This window comes from Rhopilema esculentum, chromosome 14 (assembly GCF_057945365.1).
Source record: "Rhopilema esculentum isolate cy_ngs chromosome 14, ASM5794536v1, whole genome shotgun sequence".
NCBI classification, from domain to species: domain Eukaryota; kingdom Metazoa; phylum Cnidaria; class Scyphozoa; order Rhizostomeae; family Rhizostomatidae; genus Rhopilema; species Rhopilema esculentum.
In genome coordinates this window covers 10,133,542-10,161,332 of record NC_142828.1, presented here as the reverse complement: position 1 = coordinate 10,161,332, position 27,791 = coordinate 10,133,542, and the positions used below count along the sequence as shown (strand labels likewise).

Here is a 27,791-nt window from a genome sequence, read left to right as displayed (position 1 = left end):
AACAAAGTTCATTCCTTTTTTTACATAAGCCATTCTAGATAGGTAAAGACACTTAAAGACAGCCAATCTTGTTACGTCAATTGTTTTGAAGGTGAACATGTCCAAAAACCTGTATGGATGTGTCCATTATTACTCGTATTTTTCTACTGGCATTCGCATACATTTTTCATCTCTTGCTTTATAGAATGCAAGCGTTCTGGTCTTAAATCTTTGCAACCTAGCACCACCCCTGATCTAAAACATTTATTTTAACCATTGAAAAATAAAATAGTATTCTTACATGTTGTATGAACTACTAGCTTTGATGATAAACCCCCCAGAGCAAGATGTATAGATATATCAATACTTATAAAGTATCTAGTTTGCTAGTACTGATATGAAACTTAATCAAAGTTATTCTAGATTTTCAGATCTACTTTCTTTAACCTTGAAAACAAAATATGAGTATCGTGCTTGATCACGTTCTCCTTGATCATCTAATACAGTATAAACAAAATGATTCCTGTTCGAATAGCTATGATCAAGACTGCAGGACCAACAATAAGTTCTTTTTAGTGTGACAGTTTGTTTTTAGGAAAAATTTTCAAACAAATCAGGCAACTTGAAATAAAAATTTCAGTGGCTGGAAACTTTCTCGAAGCTTCGCAGGAAATCTTGAATTTTTTATTTTGCTGCCAGGAAGAAAAATTTTTTTTCAAGGCCTGAATTTAAATACCCCATCGCCTCCTGAATCAATGTTGGAGAAGTTATTTTCGAAAGGAAAGAGAAAAAATCAACTTTTCTTGAAAAGTATCACTTTTTTCTTCTGGGATTGTAGAAAGGGGGGGCTAGAAACAGGGTCTGCCAATCGCAAATCTGTCTTGCCCCCTTCTGTGTCCTATTATCGGCAAATTATACCTCATATCCAAGTATTTAAATAACAAACTTGGATCAGGACAGTGGCGTAGGAAGGCAGGATAGAAGTAATGCAGAGATAACGGCGTCATTTTTTCTTTTTAAACAGACGCAGCGGATAACAAAAATCATTCATGTTGTATTTTCCTAGATTTTGCAAAAGCGTTTGATACGGTTGATCATAATATTCTAATCAATAAATTGGGATATTATGGTATAAGAGGCATAGCCTTAAAATGGTTTGAGTCTTAATTGACAAATCGAACACAGAAAGTATGTATAAATAGCACTTTCTCTGAATCTTGTAATGTTGAATTCGGAGTCTCCCAAGGCAGCGTCCTTGGACCTCTACTTTTTCTCCTATATATAAACGACATGCCGAGCTCATCAAGTATCTTAAAAATTCATCTATTTGCTGATGACACAAATGTTTTCTTTTGGCACAAAAATCTAAAGGAATTAGAATCAATTGTAAATGACGAGCTTAACAAAGTCTCTGATTGGCTAATTGCAAATAAATTGACCCTAAATATTGATAAATCTAACTTCTTACTCATTTCTCCCTCCAGAAAAAATATAAAACAAATAAAGTAAATCTATCTATTAATAATAAAGAAATAGCTCAAAAAGACTGCATGAAATATCTTGGCGTACTCTGAGATAAAAACCTCAGCTGGAAACATCATATTAAACAAGTAAACTTTAAACTATCTGATGTAATTGGTTTACTAGCTAGGATGAGCCACTATGTTCCTAAAAATACCTTAAGAAACCTATATTACGCTTTTACTGAGCCTCGTATTAACTATGCGTTAATCGATTGGGGAAGTGCTAGCAAGTCCTGTCTGTAAGTCGAAAGCTTAAAAAAGCTGTAAGAATAATGAACTTCGATAAGAATACAGCAAGCTCCAAATTAATTTTTCGTAAATTTAGTATATTTAACTTTGAAGACAGTTACATTTTGCAATGTGCAAAATTCATGTTTGATATAAATGCAGAATCTCAAATGGAGTTTTTTTGTAATCTGTTCGAAAAAACTTCCTCAAGGCACAGCTACTGTACAATACAAGCTGCAAATAAAAAATTTGCAATCCCCCAAGCCAAAATTAGCCTCAAAAAGCGATCAATTATGTTTAATAGAATTAAGATATGGAACTAGATTCCATTGGAACTTCGTATGATAAATGGCCCTGGCTTGGGAATATGAGGAAGCGAAAATTTTCAACAGCGCATGCTCTTTGACTCCAAGATGGAGGGTTGCTCCAGCCACTAAGAGACTTTTATCCAAAGTGAGCAGAACGAAAGTTATATACCGTTAATGCCAAAGTATTACCAGGAAAAATTTTCTTGATCTGTTTGAGGCTATTTAATATGCATTAGAAAGTAGATATATTGGGATATACCTATTGCTGTCAAGTCAATATTTCAGCCTTTGAAAATTGAACAAATTCGATTCTACATCTGCCATTTGGTCACAAACATGCAGTTTGTGTATTCAATCCGGTTATATTAAGACTTTCAAGCCCGGGTTTAAGCAGATTAAGCATTAGGGTTAGAGGGCCATGCATCCTTTTTTGCAAAACAATAGAGCTTCTTTATTTTGTTATGGGTCGCTGATTTGCCCTTGGCCCCCCTTCTTTCTGACTTGCATCTGATTCCATGCTATATCCTGGTTTTTGGCGTAAAAGGATACCTATTCCAACAACATGTCATTACTGTTTCGATACAGTATCGAAGTTGCTTTTCCTGGACTTAGATTCGGGTTTTTAAACATACTCCAGTATTTGCAAACGTATTCAAAGACAGACAACCACGATACGTTACCGTTTACGACAAGTGATACTCCCAAACATACTTAAGTGTACCAACATAAGTTTTGCTTGTTGAATTACGATTTCATCGGAGATTACTTTACTTAAAATGGAGAGTTACACCGCATTGCTTTAACATGAGTCAAAATTCTGCGAATGTAGTTCGGTTCACCGTTCATTCGACACTTTCACTTCAGTTGAAAAAAACAAGAAATGAAGGACATGTTCTTCTACTTCATTTATGCAGCACCAGTCATAGCTACGTACCAGCATGCCATTAGTCAGTTGAAAGTGCCTGTTGAAAGTGCCTACCAATCGGCAGCATTGGTGGCCAAATAATCTTTGCGGCCTACGGTTGTTTGCTGTCGACTTTGCATGGCTTCCAACTTTGGACATGCAGTTATACGATGGCCTAACTGTCCACAGTATGAGCAGCCCTGTTGATCTAGAAGAAGCCAAATTTATTAACCAATACAAGTTATCTTAGGATAATGAAGATGAAAACACTATTCCTGAAATGAACCAAACTCATACCTGTTCCTAGCTCATACCTATAAATGTCAACACAAGGGAAACCATGACACCAAAAGTGGAAACTGTGAACCACCAATACATCCATGTTACATGGCATAATTTTGTTCAATACTCAATTGATGTAACGTCATTGATGATATAATTCGTGTATAGCTGAAGCAGAGATCGTGATAAATACGCAGAAAAATATCTTTCTTTTTTGACAATATTAATATCAGATGAATCAGATACGCCGGAACAGCCAAAGGGCAAGAGGGCAGCCTTGGGTAAAAGGGCATTTGAAACAAAGTTCTCAGCTGATGATAATTCCTTCGTAACTGCCATTTTAGTTCGATCTTCTGTAGTTTATTTTATTTTGAACTATTATAGAAGTGTTGAGAAATGTCGTCATGAATCAGAAACTACGATCAGAATTTATATGAATCTTTCTGATGATTATAAATGGCCGGTTTCAAGGGCAATATGGCCCTGTTGCCCCCGTTGCCCTTCCTATCAAAAGGCGACAGGGGCGGTTGACCCCGTGCCCACTTCTCCGGCGTCCCTAAGATGCATATCTGATAAAAAATTTGAGCGTGCAACTGGGCCTTAAAGTATAAAAGCAAACTAGGCCTTGACAGCAAAAATTTTGATATCTAAGAAAATTGCAATCAAGTAGGGAATTCTGAGCGAACTCACCACCCAAATGAAGAAGCCCTTCGTTTTCTGTTTCCAAAGCGGCCAAAAATGGCGGTAACTTCTGTTTGGCTTCGATTAATAGATGCTTCAAGTCGATCAAAACCGACTCGTCTACAAGAAATAGAAACAACAATAAATGGAGTTTTCTTAAATTGAACGAGAAAAGAAAAAATATAATTTTTACTGTACTGAAAGGACTGACTTTCGTCACTCAATTACAGTAATAATAATGATTGATATGATATGATATGATATGATATGATATGATATGATATGATATGATATGATATGATATGATATGATATGATATGATATGATATGATATGATATGATATGATATGATATGATATGATATGATATGATATGATATGATTGATATGATATGATTATGATGTGATATAATATGATATGATATGATATGATTGATATGATATGATATGATATGATTGATATGATATGATATGATATGATATGATATGATATGATATGATATGATATGATATGATATGATATGATATGATATAATATGATATGATATGATATGATATGATATGATATGATATGATATGATATGATTGATATGATATGATTATGATGTGATATAATGTGATATAATATGATATGATATGATATAATCATAATATAGAGATTTTTAAATATTGTTTAAATGCATAGCAGTGAATATTTGGCTTACCACAGCTTTTATTTATAAAAGTTGTAGCAATTCCTGTTTGTCCTTGTCGTCCTGTTCGTCCAATTCTGTGAACTAAAGAAAGAATTGGCAATTATGCTCTTTATGTGTCAAACTTTCTTTTAAGAAATATAACTCTAAATGAAAAAAAGGCAAACGTTATTTTCAAGTTGAAAAGAGTACAAACGAAGGTCTGATAGCATATGAATGAGAATGACCTTCAGAACATGAAGATCAGTTTACCAAAAAATAGAGCAAGTATAGTGCTTTCACTTGAAAGGAAAGTAAGAAGGAAATAGAAATTGAAAGGAAAAATTAGGGAAATTGCTGGAAATTTCAAAATTTGAAAAACATCGAGATTCAAAATTTACTTTGTCCATTCATTCTAGTATTAAAATATTGTTCATATATGTAAAGATATAGACAGTATCAGATACATCAGTCATGTGTCGGTGTATTCCCAAATAAAAATGGATTGAAATTAAAAATGATTGCTAATCTTTAGTGAAGGAAATTTGATGTAAAAGAAATTAAGAAACATCATTTTTGGAACGTAGAAGCACTGAATAAAATACTCTATATAAAATTTTAGAACCAAATTCTAGCTTCCAAGTGCCAAAAAATCATAAAGTAAACGAAGTGGGTTTATGAATATAGAAAGTGGGTACTAAATTGAATAAATGTCATTCTTTAATGTTATTCAGAGAGCTGCAGTTGTTAAGATGTTTCGGAAGCAAAGAAGGCCCTGTATTAATTCGAATAAAAGTTGAAAATCTAGTTCTTGATGCATTGATAAACTGAATCAAGCGTTTATCTAAACCTGAATATCGTTGTATATTTGAATTGGTCGTTTATTCTGCTTTTTGAATGTTCCACGTTAAATTTTACAAGAAAAATTTAAGCAAAGCAAGAAAATACAGTCTTAGTCTCAGCTACAAATTAGTATCTTCGTCGTCATTATTGTAATAATAAAATAAATCTCCATCAAAACGAATTTTATTATCATTCTACTCCGGCTCAAGACGCGAGATCAAAGTTGCTTAACGCTCATTATATCAAGGTGAAAGGATTTTATAGAGAGAAAGTCATGCTTTCGAGACATGCGATGATGAGAAAATAATACTATTGCTTTAAAGAAAAATAAAAAATTAGCATTTACTTCAAATCTGGCTAGAAATCCCACACTTGACCTGAGAAAAACGACATTTCCTAGTCTTATTCTCACACATCTCATTTTCACTAAACACTTTAATGCTATTATCGGAAGTCAGCTGTTACTGGTGGTTTATTTGTTTCTGTGCTTCATTAGTAACAAGCGACATGGTTGTCATTCACTTGCTTTTACCACAGAACAGAAAGAAGGCACAAGAGAACCTTCATTAACTCCAAAAGGAATCGTCATTCATTTCAACGGGAATCTTCATTCATCCAAACGGGAATCTTCAGTCATTCCAACAAGAATCTTCATAAGCCCAAAGGGGAATCTTCATTCACTCCTTTATTTTGTGGTTTTACTTTCGTTAGGATCTTATCAAGAGCATCTTTTTATAATCACGCAACACGATCAGTTATGAAGAAGATAACTGCAAAACCTTATAATTGCTGTTGAAAAAAAGCCCATCATACACAACCTCCATATATTTGATTACAAACATACCATAATTTTCGATGTCGTCAGGCATATCATAGTTGATCACATGCTTGATTCCTTGAAAATCGAGCCCTTTTGATGCCACGTCGGTTGCGACCAAAACGTCTTTTCTTCTTTCGCGAAATGCTTTCACTGCACGCTCCCGTTCTTCTTGATCTGCAAAACGCAATTTAACACTGAACAATCTCCAGTGACACAGGACCTTAATATTTCTTACAAAAACAGATCACTACAAAACAATACTTAATCTGTGAATTCTATCAAACGAGGGCATAGGTAAATAAATTGTGATACTTTTAACTGAGGATATTGCAGAGCGCATCTACCGGCATCTCACTTTGCATGAGCCCCACCTGAAGGACCCCTTCGTTTTAAAAAACGTCTGTAATGATATTTTCTATGAAATACTGCAACGATTCCAAACCAAATCATATCACGACAGAATTTTCAGGTTTTCGTTGGCCTTCACTCGATGGACTTATACATTAATTACAAATTGTTACCCATATTGCCATGAATAGCCACAGCTTCAACGCCTTTCAACAAAAGATATTCGTGAATGTCATCGACATCTGACTTTTTATGAGCAAATATCAGCACCTAGAAAGAGAACAGGAGTATCATTATTTTTCAAGCAACATAAATTGTTAGTCATAACGATAAAATGGAAAGAAACGATTTTGAAGAAACGAATGACGGGATGGTGAAAAGACAAGATGCACGCTCTGAAAAGATTCACCATTAACCGACATAGAATACTTAAAATATTCGCCTGAACTGGTGTCATCTAACTACCTAAAAATTCTAACTTTGTTTCATTGATTGGTATATCAAAATAAAACTTAAAACATATTAAAAAAAAGTATTAATATACAGACAAAATCGACATTTCAAATTATAGTACACTGGTTGAGCTAAATGGAAACATTACAACTCTTTAAGAAAGAATCAAGATAAACAAACTAAAAATAAAGAGTAAAAAGTTTACATGCAAAAAATTTTCGATGCACCAATTCATATTCTTGCATTCAATATTTTGCTTTGCCGATTCAGTCCAAACTCAAGTGTCTTGTTTCAATAGATTTTTGGAGCATACTTCTTTCCGATATACACAAATATTTTGGGAATACGAGAGAACCAAAATGAACGAACATGGTGACATGAGGGAATATGATTGTCAAAAAATAACTTGAAAGGAATGACAGCTTGTCGAATCAACTTACAGGGGGCGCACTTTTTTGCAAGCACTCAAGCAAGTACACAATTTTAGCTTCTTGTTTGATATATTCAACTTCCTGCAATAAATGAAAAGTGAACAAATCGAAATATTTACGACTGTTGGTCTTAATAACAGCAGCAATACTTTTGTATCGTCGGTTCTGCAAGGAGTGGATCGATAAAACCTTTAAATGCCTTTATCCCATGCATTCATAAAAACACTTTTACGTAGCATTGATATAACAAAACACATTGCAGATGCAATTTTTTTATCAGGAGCATAAGTCTCACATTGGTTTCAATCTTAAATACTTTCTCCATCCCTACAATATATCACAGACTCGCTTAATCGACCTCAAACCTTCACATACATTTACAAGTCAAACAAGACACTAACAACTGTATATAAAAGAACCTACTTACTACCCCTTCTGCCTTGTAGCTTCTCTTCACTATCAAAATTGATTATGCCCAAAATTGATTAATAACATATTTTGTACTTGAAAAGTTAGAGCAGCGCAAAAATTTCGACAATAAATTCATTTACCTGAATAATATTGAGACTAGCAGCACCAGCTCTACCAACATTAATTGTCACTGGAATTTAAGAAACTTTACTTGATATCGATTTACTATCAAGAAGAGATCAGTAAATTTCAACATCACTGATAAAATTAAAACAAAGTTAAACTCCTTCCCTTCAAGACATCATACTTCATTCAAAGGCAGAAAAACTGCAAGGTTGCGTATCACTCTCAGAATGTAAAATATGCATGAATCAAGAATCAAGCATCGTCTTATTAATACTTTCAAAAAAGAACAAATCTCATCCCATTGGCAAGGGATGTTGAAAGACTGAAAAATAACGCGCCATCTTTGGATCCTACTTATATCCTACTAGGTTGTTGTTTATCATAACACGATCAAATTACATGACGTAATAACATCATCGCCGCTAGATCTTATGAGATTTCTGACATCGTTTAATGAGTGCTCATTTCCTTTGCTGCAAAACATATTTGATGCGTCAAACATACCTGGTTTGACAAGTGCACTTTTGGCAAAATTTTGAATCTTTCTTGGCATAGTGGCACTAAAGAACAACGTTTGCCTTTGAGACTATAAAGACAAAAAGAAAACATTGATAATTAAACTAGTGTTAGAAAAGGAAGACAAACGAAAGAATGGATGAAAAGAGAAAATTGATAACTTCTGGCTCTCTTTCCATGACCATCGGTTCGTTGTTGATACTAACTCGTGCAATTTACCTTGAAATATGAAAATATTGTTCTGACGTCGTCTTCAAAGCCCATGTCAATCATACGATCCGCTTCATCAAGACAAACATACCTTTAAGTTGGAATGAAAAATAATCTTGAAACTTTGGGCTTAATGAAAATTCTTGAGAGTTTGAAAATATTGCTAGTCAAAGCAGTATCAACTCAATCTTAATCCGTTTAAGACTGATGTTTTACGCTATACAACCAAACTAAGATGAAACAATTGGCATAATTCTTCGTGACTTTGCACATTTATCAAGGCATTTTATGCTTTGGACATTTTCAAGTAACAATTCATAAACATGTTTTGTCGATAGATGAATGACAAGGTGGGCAATACAATTAATTTTACAATTATTTTTATGAGCATTGCCTGTATAAAATGCAAAACGTAAGAAGCAAGACCCAACAAACGGGAATCATCTTGAATTCCAAGGAGATGCAGCAAAATCAAACTAGCATGTTGAAGCACAACTTATTTCTACAGAACTATTCTAGAAAATAATACCCCCTTTTAACAATTTTGTTCGCCATTTCCAGCCATATCTCGAGTCTAACTAAAGGTAATAATTCAAAATATTTGAGTAAAGCTGTACATCACTTACCTGCATGAGTCCAACTTCAAAATCTTACTGTCCAGTAAATGCATTAGCCGTCCAGGAGTTCCAACCACAATATGCACACCCCTGAAGCAGATGATAGGGAGATTAAAACCTTGATTGTAAGACGTCATATGTAAAATACCATTCATAGACAATCTTTCTAGGGCATCTATATTTCTAAGATATCTTTACTTTCTTATTTCATCTCATTCTTTCAAAAACTTATTACTAAAGACATAAGCAAATCGCGATCAGAACACACGTAGATTAGAGTCCGGATATAATCACGAAAAACGCTGCTTTAAAAGTTGTGACCGAACCTTAGCTCTGTAAGCTTGGTTCTAAGATATAAGAAACTAGATACTGATAGCCAGCAGATTATAACCGGATAAAAAACTCTAGACCGGAGTTGATTATAACCGGAGTTTATTATAACCGGAGTTTATTATAACCGGAGTTGAATGTTCTCTCAAAACATTCGACTACAGTGAACACCCACATAAACAGCAGATTAAGAACACTGAGACTGTTTTTTGCTAATCAAGCGCCTTCAATATCAAGATCAGAATTTGAAATACCAGAAACATTCCTGATATAGACTGCTTGTTACAGAAACTCACTCAAACATTTATTTGGTTTTTACTGACTTGCATAGCATTATCAAGAAACTATCAGTGGAAGAGTCAGAATCTACGATCATTTTAGCAAAATTAAACTCTCGTATGATTCTTGTATCCGAAAATTTGACGTGAGTTTTTAAATAAATCCCTTGGACCTTTCAAAATGTTTCTTGAAAAGGGAGATAATCCAAGAATTTCTAGAATGTGACTGTTGTTTTTTTCTTAACTTTAGTTTCCCCAAACCAACCCCGAGGAGAGAAGATATGAGGACATCAAATGGACACTTTTCTACGCTTCATCCAAGTTCAAGTATTTGGAATTTTTCCAGAGTTGCGATTGTTAATTTGCACGTGAAAGTTGTGAAAGAGAAGGCAAACCTTTAAAAGTGGAGGAGGAATTAAAACCAAGAATTAACTGCACAATAATTGCGGCAAAGAAAAAGAAACGAAAGTACAAAAATAAAGTAAAGTTTTAATTTTACAGAGTCGGAATGCAGATATGGGTACTATTGAAAAATTGAAAAACTTTTGTCAGCTGATAAAAAAATTTTAAATCTATTATTCATGAGCTAAGATACTGACCTGTTGATTTCACTAATTTGGTCTTTCATGGCATGTCCCCCGATGCAAGAAATGCATTTCAATCGAGGTAAACCTACAAGCATTGAGATGTTCAGATTAAATCAATCTATGATATAAAACGATCCACGTAAATATATAGCAGACAATCCTAACATGAAGCTGGGGTACATTTGAGATGACAAACTCATAGCAACAACTGAAAAATTCAAAATGCACGTACCATCGTGAGCAAGTTCATTTGCAAATTCCTCAACAACCTCCAGGGTCTGCTTTGCTAATTCACGCTGCAAAAATAAAATAAGAAATATTATTTACTTGGGTGAAAGAACACTCGCAAAACAGTTTTGATAGGCACTTTTACCTTCTGTATTCAAAGCTATACACCTCTGGGGGATCGCAAAAAGTTTTTCAGAATGACCTCAATAAGGGGGCCAATATCGAGGGTGCACTAAAGGTGTAATTATGGTGCGCCTTGACTGCTGTATTGGGCCTTAACAGTGGCTCAGAACTTTAGTATGTGGTTCAGAGATGAAGACTTGTGACAATACATCCTCGTTATTTAGATTAGTTCAATACAAAAAACCCTAATTAGTTGTCTAGTCATCCAAGCTGTGATTTATCAGAAGAACGACAGGCCATTTCAGCACACTCTTTTACTTAATAAGTACACATAAGGACACTGAGGCTCGATTTTCCACACACAAAAAACAAGAAAAGCGCAGAAACATGCCCAGTCTAACAATGTGTCTTTATGTATGTACCAATGTGTGTATTTCGTACAACGAGCCTTGGCAAAAATTACTCGGTTCTTTAAAAGATTGTAATACACAAAAACTAGTTGATTGAGGTTATGAATAAATAAACCTACCGAAGGAGAAATGAGGAGACCATAAGGTCCCTCTCCTTTCCGAAAAGGCAGAGCTTTCTCCTAAAACCGAAGAATAATGTTTTAAAATTAGAAAATTATGAAAAGGCAGATACCAGAGGTTGCAAATGTCTAAATTATATGGTACTATAGAGCCTCTTTCTTGTATTTTGAGCTTTTAGTGACAGTTGTCTTGGGGGTTGAAATTCTCTTGTCATTGGGTTGAGAAAGGTATTGTTGTAAAATACACAGGTTTCTTTCTTTGACAGAAGTTGAAAGTAAACCATGAGACAATTTCCTTTAAAGTTTAGTTACATCAGCATAGCACAGATTTCACCACAATCTCCTCTCTGGAGCCTATTCCATTCTTGAACTGAATAAATCGTAAAGATTTTTCTAATTAGGAAATAGTTTGATGAAACAAAAAAAAACGAAAGCCTACTGAAACGATCGAGTTTAGGAAATAGGGTTATACCTAGTCCTTGTTCCCATCAACAAAAATGCTGACATGAATTTGATTAAACTCTGGCGTACGTGACTTTGGGTTAGTTGCTTTGCTAAGTATTTAGATTTATATGTTGTATTATTCCTGTGCGAGTTTGAATATGAAATCAATATATGCCTCACAAATTCTAACTGTGTAACTATCTATGTATCATCGGCCTAGAGTTTATAACACTGAAAAAATTAAATTTAACACTAACCTGTTCAATACAAAACATAATGATTGGCAAAACAAATACTAAGGTCTTGCCACATCCCGTATACGCAATGCCAATTATATCTCGACCACACAGTCTGAAAGATAAATTACATTGAACTGGCAACGAAGCATGCTGCTTAAAGATACATAAACAGCGGGAATCTAACAAATTCCTTTAAATTTATATTAAATTCTGCTTAAATAACTCAACTTTTTGACAGGGTTAGCAATAAATTTCAAAAGCCTAACATATCTGTCTTTGCCTCTTGAAAAGCTGTTTGCTGAAATCCTTAATTCTCAAACCTTGAAAAAACCTCAATCTTAATTTTGTAGATAAAATATTCAAAGAGTTCTATTTTTTTAAGATAAATCTGCAATCTTAAATCTGCTTGAGGTAAGTTTACCTGCAAGATAAATCTGCTTGAGGCAAGTTTATCAAAGAAACAAGATAATAAAATATGAAGAAAAAAATCAGTTCATACACGGATGGAATCCCTTGAATCTGAATCGGAGTCGGGCGCTTGATTCCTTTCCGCTTCATTACATTCATAACTGCTCTTGGGAATTTCATTTCCTACAAAAAAAGCAAAGACAGTTTTAATACAGTCGACTCCGCTTTTAGCCACATCGCATAAAGTCACACTACCATTTACAATCACTTAAAATTCAGACCCAAATATGCAAAATTATTCAATGTAGCTCCGTTCATAGTCGCAATCCGCTAATTATCATAAATTTTCAAGCAACATTTTGTGACTGTAACCAAAATCTACTGAACGAGCAAATATTTATTTGAAAGGAGTGAAGTCTCATGCTTGAAAATTCGAAAGGTTAATATTATCAGAAGCAGAATTTCACTAAACTTTTATACAAAAGTGGTCTAAATTTTGGGCCACAAACTTTTCCCAGATTGTAAGCTGTAATCATCCTCCTTAATGAAAAGCGATTTACTATACAATGAGAAAATTGAGTAAATGTAGGATTTCTTCAGCTTATTAGCTCAAACATCAACGTGTCCAAATTTGATGTTCTACATTCAAATAACGTGAAATTGACAGAGATTCAAAATCGTCATACGTAGAATTACATTGAAATTTGCAAAGCATTTGCAGGAAAAATACGATAAAAGATGCAAATCTATGTTTCATCAATGGAGAAAATTTCAAAGTGTAAAAAATCGTACGTGTATGAAACATGAAATTAAGGTTCCATGAAATTTGCCTTTTTGAAGAAAGAATAAAAACTTTGCATCGCTTCAGGCAGGGGAAAAGCATTACTTCTTGTCACAGCCCCGCTGACATCCTGTCCTTGCCCTCCTTTCTCTCCCACTTCAATTTCTATTTATCCTTATTGAAAATTTTGGAAGTTACTCTTTAACTAAAATTTTTCTAATAGCTAAAATGCCGGTAATACTGCTACAAGTCTGGATCGTAATTCCAGCTCTGGAATAGAGCATATAGTTAATTCGTTTGTTTGAAACTTCGAAAATTTATTTGGGCAAAGGAAAGAAGAGAAACAAGTTCAAATATACATAAGAAAAGCATAGAAAGAAAAGCAGAACAAAAGAAAATGCGAACTTAAAACTCAGCAAAGGTAGCCTACGAGAAGAGGGACAGCGAAGAGAAGGGACAGGGTAGAGAAGGGACAGGGTAGAGTGCTATAAAGCGTAAGTGTCTCAAAGGAAATGATTGACAGAGATACGTAGAGGCAACGCTTTGCCATTCTTTCAGTGAAGTGCTTGTATATCTAAAGCCTTACCTTGAAACTAGTGACAGGGGGTGGAATATTTTCCCCATCCACCATTATATGATTCTTTGTGCGCACCTGCTCATGCCTTGCTTCAGGATATCGAGTTATAAATCTTGGTGGCTTCCAACTAAAAGCCGTACACATTGATGTAGATATATTGAAACACAAAGTGCTTTGCCAATTTGCAAAAGATTAAGATAAAACGATGGCTTGAAATTGTTGATTCATATAAGATAAAATAAAAGAATATGTGTTACATGGACTTAAATTACACCCTTGCAAAAGCGAAAATTGCTAGTGCAAAACTCAATATGCAAAAATATAACAAGCTAGGTATCAAGTTAAAGAAGCACATAGGTGCATGGAAAGCGAAACTTGCACTGAGAGTGATTGCAGATTTTCAAATATCTTTCTTAACATACACAAAAACATTGGTTCTTAACATAGAAAAGAACTTTGAGATGTTAAAAAACAGGCCTATATGAAATTTTGATATATTCATTATAACAATCATACCCTGTAATCAAAGGATTTTCGTAGACAATCCCTTTGGCTAATTCACCTGCAGCCATTAATGCTGTTGAAAAAAAGAAAGGTTGCAAAATAAAAACAGATTCGAAGCAGAGTTAATCCTACCCGTATTAAGATTTTCCTGAAATTTACTTATCATCATATTCAATTTATTTAAGTTTGGCTTTAAGAGAGGCAAATGAAATTGGAATGTGATCTACTAAAGAATGTCAAAATTTTATCGAAGCTAACATTAAACTATTTTGTTTTGGGTTACTACAAAGTTACAATGTGCCTTAATAAAAAACGATCTTATTTTTTTCAACATTGACTGCAAAAGTCTTTTTAAGGTACCTTTTCTTTCTGCTATGCTTTCCAAAATCTTTTCTTCTTCTTTCAGCTGCTTTTCAATTTTCGTCTCTTTGATTACTGTAAAAAAGATGTTAAAAAATTTTAGCGTTTGCAAAACAGTTGTAATAGTGTTCGGAACACACAGCAATTATCATGAACTGAGGAGGCATAAAAACAGGCTTTTATGAAAACAAGTAGAAATAAACTTGTAGGAAAACTATTAGCCAATGAGGTAATGACTGGGTACCCATCCAGGAAAACACAAAGGGGGTCTTAAGGAAATTCATTGTTGATATAAAAGATTGGCTGAAACAAATATGGAAAATAATACAATAAGTGGGCATAAGATAGAGACACGTGGGGGATGTTGATAAGTTTTTAAGAGAAAATGATGCTAAATCTAGTAACCAAGAATGCTGATAGAACAAGAAGATGCTGTAACTATACAATTTTTTTTAAATGTGAAATAGAGAGAAATGTCTTGAGAACCTTGAATTTGAAGAGAGAAATTGGGTACAAGGGTAAATAGACAAAGCCTGCCAATCTTCTCAAATGTAAAACAGGGAGGAATTTCTTTGGAACCTTTTGTCATTTCTTGGGTGTTTTTCAGGTTACAATTGCCTCTTTCTGGGCATATCACGGGAGATGGCAGGTTTGTAAGACTATTGATTGATAAAGGCAAAGTGGTTTAAATAGATGACTGAAGAAGAAATTGCAAACAACAAGACACTATATTTGAAGAGAAATTGCAAACAACAAGACACTGACCTTCTGCTTTTTTCTTCAGTTCTAGATGCTGATCTAATAAACTCTGGTCTGTTCTTTTACTTACATTTGATGCTTCCTCCTAAAAATAAGATAGCTTAGTAAAAGCAGTATTTGAACTTGTAAAAGATTAGTTCCAAATATCATAGAGAAGATCCAAGAAAGATATCAAATAATAGATAGTCTAAAGGCACAGCTACCTTTGAGTAGCTGGTCAATAGTTCTCATATAGCTGCAAAAAGTTAAGTCAAGGGTGTAAAGGTCAAGAGGCAGACAAAGGGAAGTACTTCCTCTTGACAGCTGACTGACTAAAGATAATCTTTCTAGCAACTTTGCTTTTTTCACTTAAACCAAACTGTTACAAAATTAGTGATCCTGCAAGCATAAAAATTCTTCTTTCTTGAGATTTCCTAAAATAGCTACTCATCTGAATTAATATAACTCAAAGACTACCATTGTTGCACAGTTCAATGAGACGTGTTATCTCCCTGTTGTTGCAATCTGACACATGTCATTCTTTGGTTTGCTGTCACTATTGTATCTAAACAGCATATCAATTTTCATTGGCTAATGTCTAAAAATTGTCAACTCTGAGTGACTTACAAAACGAACTAAATTGTTTCTTAATGTATAAGCTTTAAAAAGATATGTTTTTGTTCAACTTTTTCTAATAGAAATCTTCAAAATATCCAATGATCCCTGTTTTTCAAATTATGAACAAAGGTGCCATGATGGATCATCATCCAGAGCAAGGGTCTGATTGCAGAAGCTATCAACATATCAATTAAAGTTGATATGGACTTTCAAACTAAGGAATCAAGCAGGATAGATAATATTGTGTTGAAAACTGAGATTTGAATTTTTTGTCTTAGTTTCAAGGAAAACGAAATGTAATGATGCACTGGCCATTTGTGTTTTGATCTTGAATTTTTAATACATTACCACTTTGATGTGCTGGTGCTTATTAAAAACATTTTGCTTGACTACCTAGACAATTAAATTAAACAGCTGGAATGGAGGATAGCCATCACCAAGTACTCAGATCACCAAGTAAACTGCATCCCTAAAACCTATCTCCTAAAAGCAAGAGATGTCCTAAGTACTTTAAGAGTATGATAATAACATGAAAAATCTCAAAGCTACCTCATCATTCTCTTGAACACTTTCCCCTACAGCTGCTGAATTCTTTTTACCTTGTTGGAGCTTTTGCTGTCTTTTAAGCAACTACAAAAATAAAAAAACTCACTGATTCCTAGAGAAAACCTTTAAAGTCCACTTGATTATCAAAAATATTTTCAGTGTTATGGAAAATTCAGTTCAGGTTCAGTTTCATATTTTTTAAATTATCAACACACAATTTACATATCATTAATACAAATAAATTATTAAACAAAAGTACATAATAGTATAAATACAAATTCAGGACAAAATAAATTGTATGAAGGGAATTCTTAAAGGAGGAGATCTCTCAATAGGTAAACCAATCAATAAGAGACCCCTCTTCTATTCTAGGACAGTAATTAAGCAGTTTTTGATGAGTTTCAATACAAAGTAATTGGCTAAAATGCACATACTCTTTTCACATAAGAATGGGGACTTTCCACCAAATTCAAATCAGCTGGAAAGACTCACAACTGGAATTTAGCAATTATACTAGCTTACTCATTCTCGAATAAAATTCTCAAATAAAAGACACAACTTCTTCATATGTGATTTAAATGTAATTCTTATCCTTACTAATGTTTCTTAGAATGCTCAAGAAATGCTGCTGAACCAAAGAAACTGTGAGAAGGTAGAATTACCATTTGTCTTTTTCTTTCTTTGAGAGGAACATATGGTACATATTCTTCATTGTCTTCATCTGAGGAGCCACCGTTTGGTAGCCTCTAAAATAATAGGTTCAGATTCAGGTTCATCATATTTTAAATTCCACAACATACACTTCCACGAAATACTAAATAAAAATAAAACCATTTAAAATAACAAACAAACATTATAATAATTGTGTGGAACACAAATTATATGTGGGATATATGTATGGTGGGGGGGGGGGGGAATCATTTAAAGGAGGAATTCTCCCAATAGCAAACTAATCAAGGAAAGAGGCCCCCTATACAGAAAGATATTTCACCACTTCACAAATATCAAAATAAATAATACCGAAAATAAAACTCCGATTTCTGTAAGTGGGGAGTGTAAAGCAGTGTGTGAAATTTCAAGGGTTAGTTGTCAATGTTTTGCAAGCAGATATGACTTCAATTTATAACGAAAGCAAACCAATGATACAGATTCTTTGATAGCAGTAGGAATACTATTCCAGAATTCAGCACACAGAAAAGAACAGATCGTAAGCCGTATTGAAGAGTGTTTTACTGAGTTGATTGATTCAGAGTACGTGTAAAAGAAGACAGGCGAAAACTTAGGTATATAATATACTTATAAGGTATACAAGTATGCAAATATGACGATGCTAGTAAAAGATAGAACTGCTAAACTAAACACAGAAGATGCAGAATTGAATGCCCTTAGAGCACTATTGGATGGAGTCTTGGAGTAGATTGGCATACTGCCATTTTGTTGATCTTCTCCTCCACTTATAGTCCTACACGGCCTACCCTTCATTGGCAAGACAATCAATTTTTATCCGAAATTGTATGAGTAAGCGTAAAAATGACTGCAAATTACCGTTTTATGCTCCTTCCTTCCATCCATTGCTTATATTTCGCTTAGCAGGCTTGTCAATTTACTTCTTTCAGGAGTTAGCCTGTTCGAAAACATGCTCTTGTTATGATTGAATTGGATGATTTTTCATGCTGTTGTTGTTGCTAAATAATTTCCTCCATCAAACAGGGGGTAAATCACTCTGTAGAAACAGGGGGTAAATCACTCTGTAGAAATATCTTACACCTTTGGTGAAAATCCCTTTGTTTTCATTAGTAGATCCATATAAATCCTTTTATCTGGTGAAAATCTCGTACATCTTTTCCAGAGTGAATGGCCCTTAGAAGACAAACATCAAATAGGGTGCACTTTCAGGCAGATGCACCTTTCCCACTATCCTTTAATCTTATGTCAGGTGATATGATAGGTCATTTCTTTTTTATATTTCTGCATGTTTATATGTAATGAGATGTTAGCCTTACTTGTTACGGATGATCATTAGCAATCCCGTAGTCAAGTGCTCCGGCGTCACTAGTAAAGCCACTGATTTTCTCACAAAGGACACCACTACAAGAACATAGATGTATAAAGGGATATACGAAGACACATATTTGGGAGATTCTCGGGCATTAAATGATGGATATTGTCCTGTTTATCAACTCGGGTGCGTTTTTGACACGTCGTACAAATATATTATAAAACAATCAAGAACCTGCGAATCAATTTCATTTATTGAGGCTGAAGCGTCCGCTAGGAAGCTCTTACAACACCTTCAACAAAAAGTCATTGGATATAAAACATCCATAGAGATGAAAACATCACACTACCCAACAAATCCTTTGAACAATAAGAAAGCACCTTTCATTATTTGCTGGTCCTATGCTAAAGTTACTGACGAAATGAATAGGCCTCACAATCATGAATTGCACGTATTTTTAAATCAAGAAGCACGCGTCAAAGAATGTATGCAAAGAGTTGCTCATCGATTGTTATTTATTCCAATATTTCTGTTACAAGTAGTTACAAATACAATTTGGCTTTAAACATATACATATCTAGATTTATTTTCAGCTTAGAAGACATCATGCGAAATAAGTTATCTGAATATATGAAATATTGTGCATGTTGTGAAAATACAATAAATTAAACACGCAACGCAACTACGATTTAGACATAATGAATAACTCTACATTATATTTATATCTCTTAATCATACAAATCTTTTATATCAATCTTAGTTTTTTAACATAAACAGTACCTCTGTATAGAGCTATTTATGCTAATGGAGTTTTCAGTTTTTATGAGTATCCATTCTCTTTCTATGCAAGTCTAGATGGCTGTAGTGTTTCTAAGACTGGTGCCAATTTTATTCTCTAAACGAGTACAGGTTTCTTCTTTTGCTTTAAATCAAATAATGGTGTGCAATAGTTTGCTTTTCGTGCAACTAGAAACCATTGTAAACGTCATAAATATCTTTGCTTCCAAGCACCTGCTTTCTGCCAATTGAAGGTATTTAATGTTTGGAGAAATTATGACTCCATGTTGAGTTTTACCCCTTCACTTGCTTTGTACCGATATCCAGGCTTAGCAATACGTCTTAAAAGACTATGTTAAGGATTTTCATGTGAGACGCAGGTACATTGGTCATCATTTGCAATTACTTTGGTTTTGAAATCCTGGAATGGCGACAATCGATGTAAATGAAAGCTCATTTTCAATTTAAGGTCAAAAATACGATTTAATTTTTCATGTTTTCCCATTAACTGGATAATTTGAATCATATGATAGTTTTTCGTTGGTTAACATACCGCCATCTCTGGCTAATTTTCAGAATTGAAGGTATCAAAAGGTTCTTCAGGAACTGATCAACTGAAATGGATGAATAGATTAAGCTCGAAAACATGCTTGTCCCCTCTGCTCAAACCCATTGGTCAAGTCAGCCAATCGCTGAGGAGGAGACAAACTGCCTTACCGTTATTTTCTATGAAATTTAAAGGTTCCTTGAAATGCTTCTTAACTGTTGTCACCAAAAAGCTATAGTACAACAAACAATTCAACAGAGATGAGTACAACGGAAATGTATTTCTTATTTCTATAGATCTTTATGAAAAATTTCATTTTGAGCAAAAATCTTGTAAAATTTCGACATTTATAATTCGACGTCAATTAACAGTATCAAACTAACATTTGCTTATAACATCTTTTAATTCGACTGCTTAACTCTTTGCAAAATAGATGCCAGCTACAAAGGAAAACAATTTCAACTGGTGATGGCGCGACTCTCTGCTTGATTCTCTAGCAGCAATGAAAACCCTGAAAACCAATATTTAAGCTGCGAGGCCCAGCAATGAATATGAATTAGGTTTTCCCTAATTGTCACAAGAAATATCTGCGATTCCCCAAGTTTATAATAAACCATTTTTAGTTGTGGTTTCGACGAAGCTTGTATCCAACTGCCATTTCTTAACATGGTGCTCTCCTTTTCGTTTTCCTATCTTACCAGTTCCCACTTCTTCGAAAGCTTTTTCTTGCTTATATTTGGTTCGTCTGTTTTGAAACCATATTTTTACCTGAAAAAGAAAGAACCGTAACTTAGTTGAGCAATGAACAAAGAGCATGGGTTCCGACATAGGTTAAAAAATGGGAGGGGGCAAGAGAAAATTTGAATAACTTTATTTTTTTGTAAAAAAGTGAGGGGGGGGCATGGCAGAGGCCCTGAAGAGTTTGGTTGTATTTCACGGTTGGATGCTCTTGGTAAAATTTGTTTTTGAAGAAGTATCAGTCTAAATTAGCTACAATACTTAGGCAGTGTTAATAAATTAGCATATTACAAATAAATCATTTTTATTTCAAAGAAATTTAGCGAAAATATTCTAGCGATGGCTTCCTTAAAATTATGTTTTAATTTTGGGAGAAACAAACGACTATTTACTTTCCATTCAAGATCAAGTATATTCATTTCTAAATTTTCCTTGAGAAACGTTAATTATAACTACTCCGCTCTTTCAAGCTGTATCGATTGGTGGATTGTCTTGAGAATCATCTTAAACAGAAAGAATGTGATTCAAAGCCTAGTTTGGTTTGTCTCGTATCTTTTTGGTAATTCGTTGTCTTTTTCATCACAAGATTAATTCGGTGGCAATGCGAGCAAAAATTATAGGAGCTTATTCCATGGGAACATAGGTGACAGTAGAGCTCCATTGTGGGACCATGGTGGGCCTAGTGACAAGGTGGTTCTTACCTGAGACTCGTTTAGGCGAAGCTCCTGCGCAAGCTCCCTTCTTTCATCCCCAACTATGTAATGACTAGCTTTGAATCTTTTCTCTAATACATTTAATTGTGATGGGGTGAACGTAGTCCGAATTCTTCTACCTGTATTCTGTGCTGCCATTAGGTCGGGGCGTGGATATGGTATACTGTAATTGTTGATCAGATCTAAAACAAAAGGAAGGTCTCTTTAAAATTGGAAATAAAGTTTACTTTTATTCTGGGGCAATGCGAAGTAAGCAATCAAGTAAGCAATGTTTTATAGCTACACGGTATATTCTTTGTTAATTTTAAAATAAATTAAAAGTATTTCTGTACTGTCTTGTTCACTGTTTTACAGCGCGATGTATTGGACATTTCAATTGTTACTTTTAACAACTTTTTCTCCAAAAAGCATCCTCGAGAAAGAATGACCTGATGCGGATTTCAAATGCCTTTGCAAACCAGATCAGGTCAGGGCATGGATTTCCAGATTTGGACGATTGGGGACAACAATGCAATTTTTTCCTTGCCAGCAGTTGCTTCCCTAAGTGAAGCACTTTCACATGTGTCGCTCAATTATCAAACAAATAAATTCTTGACCTCTGCATGTGATATTGTTCCTAAAGTGTTACAAAAACAGCTTCGTCATATCTTCGAACATGGATTGAATGGTATGGTATCAGCTATCAGCCAAGATGATTACAACAAGTTACTGCTACATAAATTTTGCACTTTTTGCAATTTTTACAAAAACAGGTTTGGTACAGAATACACTTGGGTCAATGATTCACCAAAAAATTTGGCACAACATGTTAATACTGAAAAGTTCCTGGTATTTTCCTTGCAATGACGTCAAATTGAAGGCATTCACAATGGCTAGAAGTATAAATATCCTAACCTCAAAGGGTCGTAACAATTTATAATTGGACAATTACATTAATCAAATTTCGAACTAATCGTGAAAGTCACCATAGTTAGCACTCATTACTCAATATCATTAAGGTTTATTGGATTCACTCAGACCACATAAAGTTGATTATCACTCAAATTATCATTTTCAATTTTATCACAATCTAATGCAACATCTATCCTTCAATGGGTACAAAATTAGTAAATTAGTAAAAATTAGGCAATCACCATATATCTGACAACAACAAACCACTGGCTATGATGTAGATAGAGGGGGTCAAAGGGGCGAATAACCCGTATAAAGCTAGCCTACTAATGTCTGAAAACCTCTGATCTTGTTGGAAATATAACTTACTTTTCTATTTATGTATATGATTTTTACATTTTGAGGGGAAGATTCGAAAGCTATTTAAAACGAATTCTTCCATTGTTCTGAAGCAGACTTTAAATCTTTTGCAATTAGGTATCAGGCTTAAAATGCCTTTTTTAGAGGAGGAGACCAGATAATCTTAAAGTAGGATAAGTTGACACTTAACATTGAATAAATTATTGAATTTCATCTTCTGTTTTTTCTGTTCTTGTGCAGTTATGTTATGTCTAAATTTACGAAAAAAATAACAACGTTTATAGGGTTTTGTCAAAAATCTAAATCTCTCACTCTTCCTATGAATTCTCTCTACAAGAGAACTTTTCCCTTTATAGAAATTAAGACACTTGGAAGCCCTAGAGTTTCACAAAACAATTAAAGCAAACTTAAAAACAATGAAAAAGCCTTTTAAGGCGAAAATCTCGGCAAAAATGGACATGTTTTCTAATAGGAACATAATTACGGTTTCACAGAACAAACCAATAGTCTTTTTTTGCGGTATGAAGATATAAATTGGAAACAAATGCAATGGTTGTAAGTCAACAAAAAATATAAGAGGACTGTTTGATAACGTACCCATAAAATGGCGTATTAGAAAGTATGAAAGCTACGAAGATATAAGAAGTATATAAGAGGATAGTTAGGAAGAGTGAATAAGCTAATGAATTAAAACAATTGTAATACTTAAAAAACAGAGGTAGATACAGATTATTGAAAACTTTCTTACCAGGCTGCAAAAAATAGTACGATCTTATGTCCTGTGGTCCAGGGTGGCTTGGAAATAGCTGCTGACAAGGCTGGATTGTGTGTTTAGCTAGAATTGGGTCAGTTCTGCTATAACTTGGTAACGCAATGTACTTGCGGCTAAGTTCTTCATTATTTCTAAAGCAACATGAGTTATGGGGAACAGGAAATGTCTTTGACGAACAGTACGCTGCAATATCTGGATGTTCTCTAAAGCATGCAGGCTTTATTTGTCCAGAGCCTCGCAAATAATCTCCGCGAATTGCCTTTGGAAGAATCCTAGAACGATAGCTTTCGTTATTTGAGTCGCAACCATCTCTTTGATACGGTTTCAATCTTTGCTCATTCAAGAAGCCTGGGTCCCTTCGAGAGAAATCTTCCTTGCTGCGTTTGCACTTGTCCTCTTTCGGGCTTTCGTCTGGACTTCCAATTAAAGACTTTATGTCAAACGCCTGCCTTTTTTCTACCTGCATCTTTGTCAGGCTCTAGACTTTTGCATTTAAATTTGCAGCCATAAAAACACAAGCATTCACGTAATTAAAAAAAGATATAAATCTAAAATACTTGTCCTACTCCTGTGTTGTTTAAGACTCGTCCTCGGCTGCTAAAACGACCTTGCTCTTCGCACATCCACCTCCGATTACCATAAATTATAGTCCGGAACAACCCAAATTATAGACATTAGATGTGACATGGCCATGTAAGTGATCTGTTTATGACATTTATCATCTGCCTATCATTAAGGCGAGCAATCGTTGATTGGTTTCTCACCATACTTTTTTGGTCACAATTGTTCCCAATTGGGCTTAATTACATTAGATAAATCTGATTTTGATATCAGAAGCACCGTTCATTAGTCATTTAATCATCAAAAACACTTTCGATAAATTTCGTGTGAAAATACCTTCCGTTGGACGGGCCAACTAAACCTATTTTTATCCTACGGCTGCCAAAACCACCCATACAGCTATTAACAAATCACTCCTCCACAAGGCCCGTCAAATGTAAATAAGCGTGTGAAAGTAAGTCGGCGATTTCAGTTCGCCTTCAGAACGAAAATGGTTGCAGGCAGAAAATGGGTGGCTGGTGGTAGTTGGAGAAATGAATAAAAAGAAGTACAGTTAGCAGTCCAGAAAACTGACTCCTACAAAGCTATGCAATTTTAACGAACTAACTTCCCTTGATTGGCCATACCTTGTGAAACGCCCGTTGGATGATTTCCTTGAAAAACAAAAGACAAAAAGTTGCCTTGGTGAATTCTTTATCAATCAAGTTATGAATTTTTTTCCTAGTTATCAAAATGGTTAAGAAGGACATCGAATCAATGTATAGAGTGAGTACAGACCCCAAACTTAAAGTATGGCCTCTTTCTATAGATAGTATCACGTTTTTGAGCTCGAATCACGATGTGCCAGCATATTTCGAGTCCGGGCACAATGTTTCATCGTGTTTGTGCATTTCTGTAGATTTTATGATGATATGAAATTTGGAGACTCATCAAGGATCAGACTGCAGAAATACGACAAGATATTTGAAAAATTTTCAACGCCCCTTCAAAATTGCAAAGTTAAAATGGGTGCACACTCTTTCTAGTAAACTTTGTAGCAGCTTTGGGCCTTAGTATTTAAAAAAAAATTTAGTCGCCTTTAATGTATGCAGTAAATAGGTAAAGATCCAACAAGTTTCAGGGAAAATCCGAAGAAGGTAAGACGTAACATGAGGTACCTGGTGTAGTACGAGGAGAGCAACTGGCAACGTCAATTGCTTAACGGCGTCATTCTATCGATCGATGAAAACTTGCCTTTGACCACAAGTTTCAATATATCACCTAAAAGATAATTGAAAAATTGCTTAGCTATCTTTCAAAACAGTCATCATATTATGAGTCACGAGTCTAAATTAGGGTTTTTGATGAAATGATCTATTAAACTTTTGCCAATTAAAATTAATTTGAATTTTTCAAGTTCATTCATTCTTTACTTGTACGGTCAATCCTCTAAAACGGCAACTGACTTAAGGTGTGATCAATCAAGTTGGCGAATGGCGATTAGTGATGTATAGCTCATAGCTGATAATGACGATGATCAAATAAAGATTGTGACATGATAAACAACAAGGGTGATCAACAATGTACGATCAACAAAGGGTATATCAAGTTTGATAATGCTCGTTTAAAGCTGGTGTTGTTTTAATGTGATCAGGACAGTTGGTATGATTAGCCCAGTTGATTACATTGAATGAAGTGATACAAATGCTTCCTTGTCATGTTTTAAAATCATTTCTTAAATTTGCTTTATTTTCCGCTGATATTCAGGATCACTGGAAAGTGACGTAAACACTAATTAAAATATAGTCTTGAATACTTCATCCGAGACACCAAAATGAGACAATCTCAATAGAAGCGCTTGTCAAGATTCAATGTTCAATGGTTGAAACAAACCACTTCGAAAGTGGACATGCCAGATTGCCATCTTTCAAGTTTCCGTCTAAATCAACAGCTGACCGCGCCTTGCAGACAAAATCCGCCGTATCCTGCGTCGTGATTTTGGCTCGAGCAGACATGTCTATTTGGTCTGGACTTTTTCCTTTAGTATGTGATAAAAGGTTGAAGATGCAAGCCAAGGCAAGAGCGGTTCTATCACCATGAAAACCTGCATGTACTAAACATGATTTGGTGAATTATCACGCAATTACAAAACCATTGATCATCTGTAATCAAAATGTTTCTGGATGAAAAAACCCAATATTCATACCACAAACAAGTTGAGGAAGAGTTGAGGTAAATTTCCCCGTTGTCCACACCAGCAGAGTCAGGAAAACATTACGGCCCCATGGCCACTGGCCGGAGGAAGGTTGTAGAAACAAAAGGAAATTGAAAAGGGTGACCAAATATTGCCTTTTGGCTTTAAAATGCACTCAGACAAAAATAAAAAAGATCAAATAAGATCTATAAACCTCCTGTTTTTTAATATTAGATTTCTTACAGAAGTGCTTTGCACTGTAGAATTTAGGCGCAAACTTTTCATAATTTCATATATTCAAAATGTGACACGCATTTGTTATTAATTGACATAGAGATGTTACTTTTTATCTGACCCCAAAATACCTATTATTGAAAACAAGCTACAATTCTTAAAAATGTTTTGGAAAGTAGAATTGCAAGAAAAGGGTTAAAAACATGTTGAGTACCTCCAACTTCCAGACCACGCCCATTTAAAACACATCAAAAATGAGGAAGGTTTTGTAGCAAGATATGCTTGGCCGGAGGAAGATTGGCAACTCTACTGGACTCTGCATTTCAGCTGAAAAGGGTGTACTCATGACTTGTGTACCAGCCAGCCAATCGCAATTTGGCATCTACCTGTTCCTACCCAACGTTTCATTGTGCGGTACAATTTTATTCCACTCTATACAGGGGTGCCTTCCTACAAAGTTAGAAAGGGTGGCTGTGCTATAGGCAATTCCAAGAGGCCACACCCGTGACCACACCCGTAACCACTTGACCATACCGAATATACGTACTTGCATTTGTGCTCAAGACTCTCCGTTGGATGTAGAGGTCATTCAAACTATTTGATGATACAAAATTGCTCATTCATGTAGCAAAATATAGGATGGCCAACACAAATCGTCCAACCAAATATCAAAGGGGGCTGTTAAGAGGGCTGAGCCCCAAAAAAATCTATCTGAATTTTAACAAGGCGGACTGAGCCCCTTTCCGCGGCATCACTGACCCTACACCTTTGTACTGAAAGCTGGGGAGCCTTTCGTGAATAAATTGTGTTGTAGTGGAATTGTGATAAAGTTGTGCGCCAAACACTATCTTCCCAGGGGCTGGGTACTCTGCTGTGTTTAGGATAGCGATGATCAGTCTACCTTTTAGATTTAAGATTTTTGTAGGATTGATTTTTAGGGGTAAGCAACTTGTTCAAATTCTATTTTGCTTTATTAAGCTAAGGTAATTGTATGAAATGTTGAAATATTGTTATGGATCTCAAATAGTAAAAAGTATCGAAAAAGAAAATTTTCGAGAAAGAAATTTAGGAGCTAGGTGAATGGCCAGAAGGTTCACGTGAACGTATTGTTTGTAACATTATGGTTAGGCTATTTCGGAATGGTCTGACAAAATGTTAAGAAAAAAAACGACTTTTACTCTGACAAAGCCTCGTATGACAGGACGAAATATTAGCTACTATTTATTTGCTTGTATTGATTGCTGTCTGTTCTCGGCGCGTTGCCATATTTTCTACATTTCTATCGATTTTTCGCCGCAAGCATTTGAAGTCCGTCAAGTAAAGCCTTCTACCGTGGCCTTTCATTTATTTACATAAATAAAGGACTTGCACAGAAAAATAGTTTTT

General features: G+C 34.8%; 2 protein-coding genes across 2 annotated transcripts; both read right to left on the bottom strand.

Moving 5' to 3' along the window:
- Window positions 1-974: 974 nt before the first annotated feature.
- LOC135696023 (putative ATP-dependent RNA helicase DDX41) lies at window positions 975-18,302 on the bottom strand. The gene is made up of 22 exons (XM_065215286.2): window positions 18,186-18,302; window positions 17,303-17,386; window positions 16,644-16,724; window positions 15,504-15,582; window positions 14,739-14,813; window positions 14,391-14,451; window positions 13,884-14,001; window positions 12,608-12,699; window positions 12,127-12,220; window positions 11,426-11,485; window positions 10,778-10,841; window positions 10,558-10,630; window positions 9,360-9,440; window positions 8,743-8,824; window positions 8,512-8,593; window positions 8,022-8,071; window positions 7,480-7,551; window positions 6,760-6,856; window positions 6,263-6,412; window positions 4,609-4,680; window positions 3,915-4,025; window positions 975-3,150 (listed from the first exon to the last, which is right to left on the bottom strand). The coding sequence occupies exons 1-22, from the start codon at window positions 18,210-18,212 to the stop codon at window positions 3,014-3,016; spliced, it is 1,842 nt and encodes a 613-aa protein (XP_065071358.1). The 5' UTR covers window positions 18,213-18,302; the 3' UTR covers window positions 975-3,013.
- A 745-nt stretch (window positions 18,303-19,047) lies between these two features.
- Window positions 19,048-27,621, bottom strand: LOC135695908 (homeobox protein EMX1). Its single transcript, XM_065215124.2, has 3 exons — window positions 23,414-27,621; window positions 21,403-21,596; window positions 19,048-20,731 (listed from the first exon to the last, which is right to left on the bottom strand). Exons 1-3 carry the CDS (start codon window positions 23,901-23,903, stop codon window positions 20,567-20,569), a joined length of 849 nt encoding a protein of 282 aa, XP_065071196.2. The 5' UTR covers window positions 23,904-27,621; the 3' UTR covers window positions 19,048-20,566.
- Between the last annotated feature and the right edge of the window lie 170 nt (window positions 27,622-27,791).

Coding starts and splice junctions, on each gene's coding strand:
- LOC135696023 (XM_065215286.2), bottom strand. CDS start 18,212: ATGGATGGAAGGAAGGAGCATAAAACG. Junction 10,631..10,777: donor AAATGAACTTGCTCACGATG/GTACGTGCATTT, acceptor CAATGCTTGTAG/GTTTACCTCGATTGAAATGC. Junction 4,681..6,262: donor TGACGACATCGAAAATTATG/GTATGTTTGTAA, acceptor TTCTTTCTTTAG/TTCACAGAATTGGACGAACA.
- LOC135695908 (XM_065215124.2), bottom strand. CDS start 23,903: ATGCAGGTAGAAAAAAGGCAGGCGTTTGACATAAAGTCTTTAATTGGA. Junction 21,597..23,413: donor GTACTATTTTTTGCAGCCTG/GTAAGAAAGTTT, acceptor CTTTTGTTTTAG/ATCTGATCAACAATTACAGT. Junction 20,732..21,402: donor TTCGCCTAAACGAGTCTCAG/GTAAGAACCACC, acceptor TTTCTTTTTCAG/GTAAAAATATGGTTTCAAAA.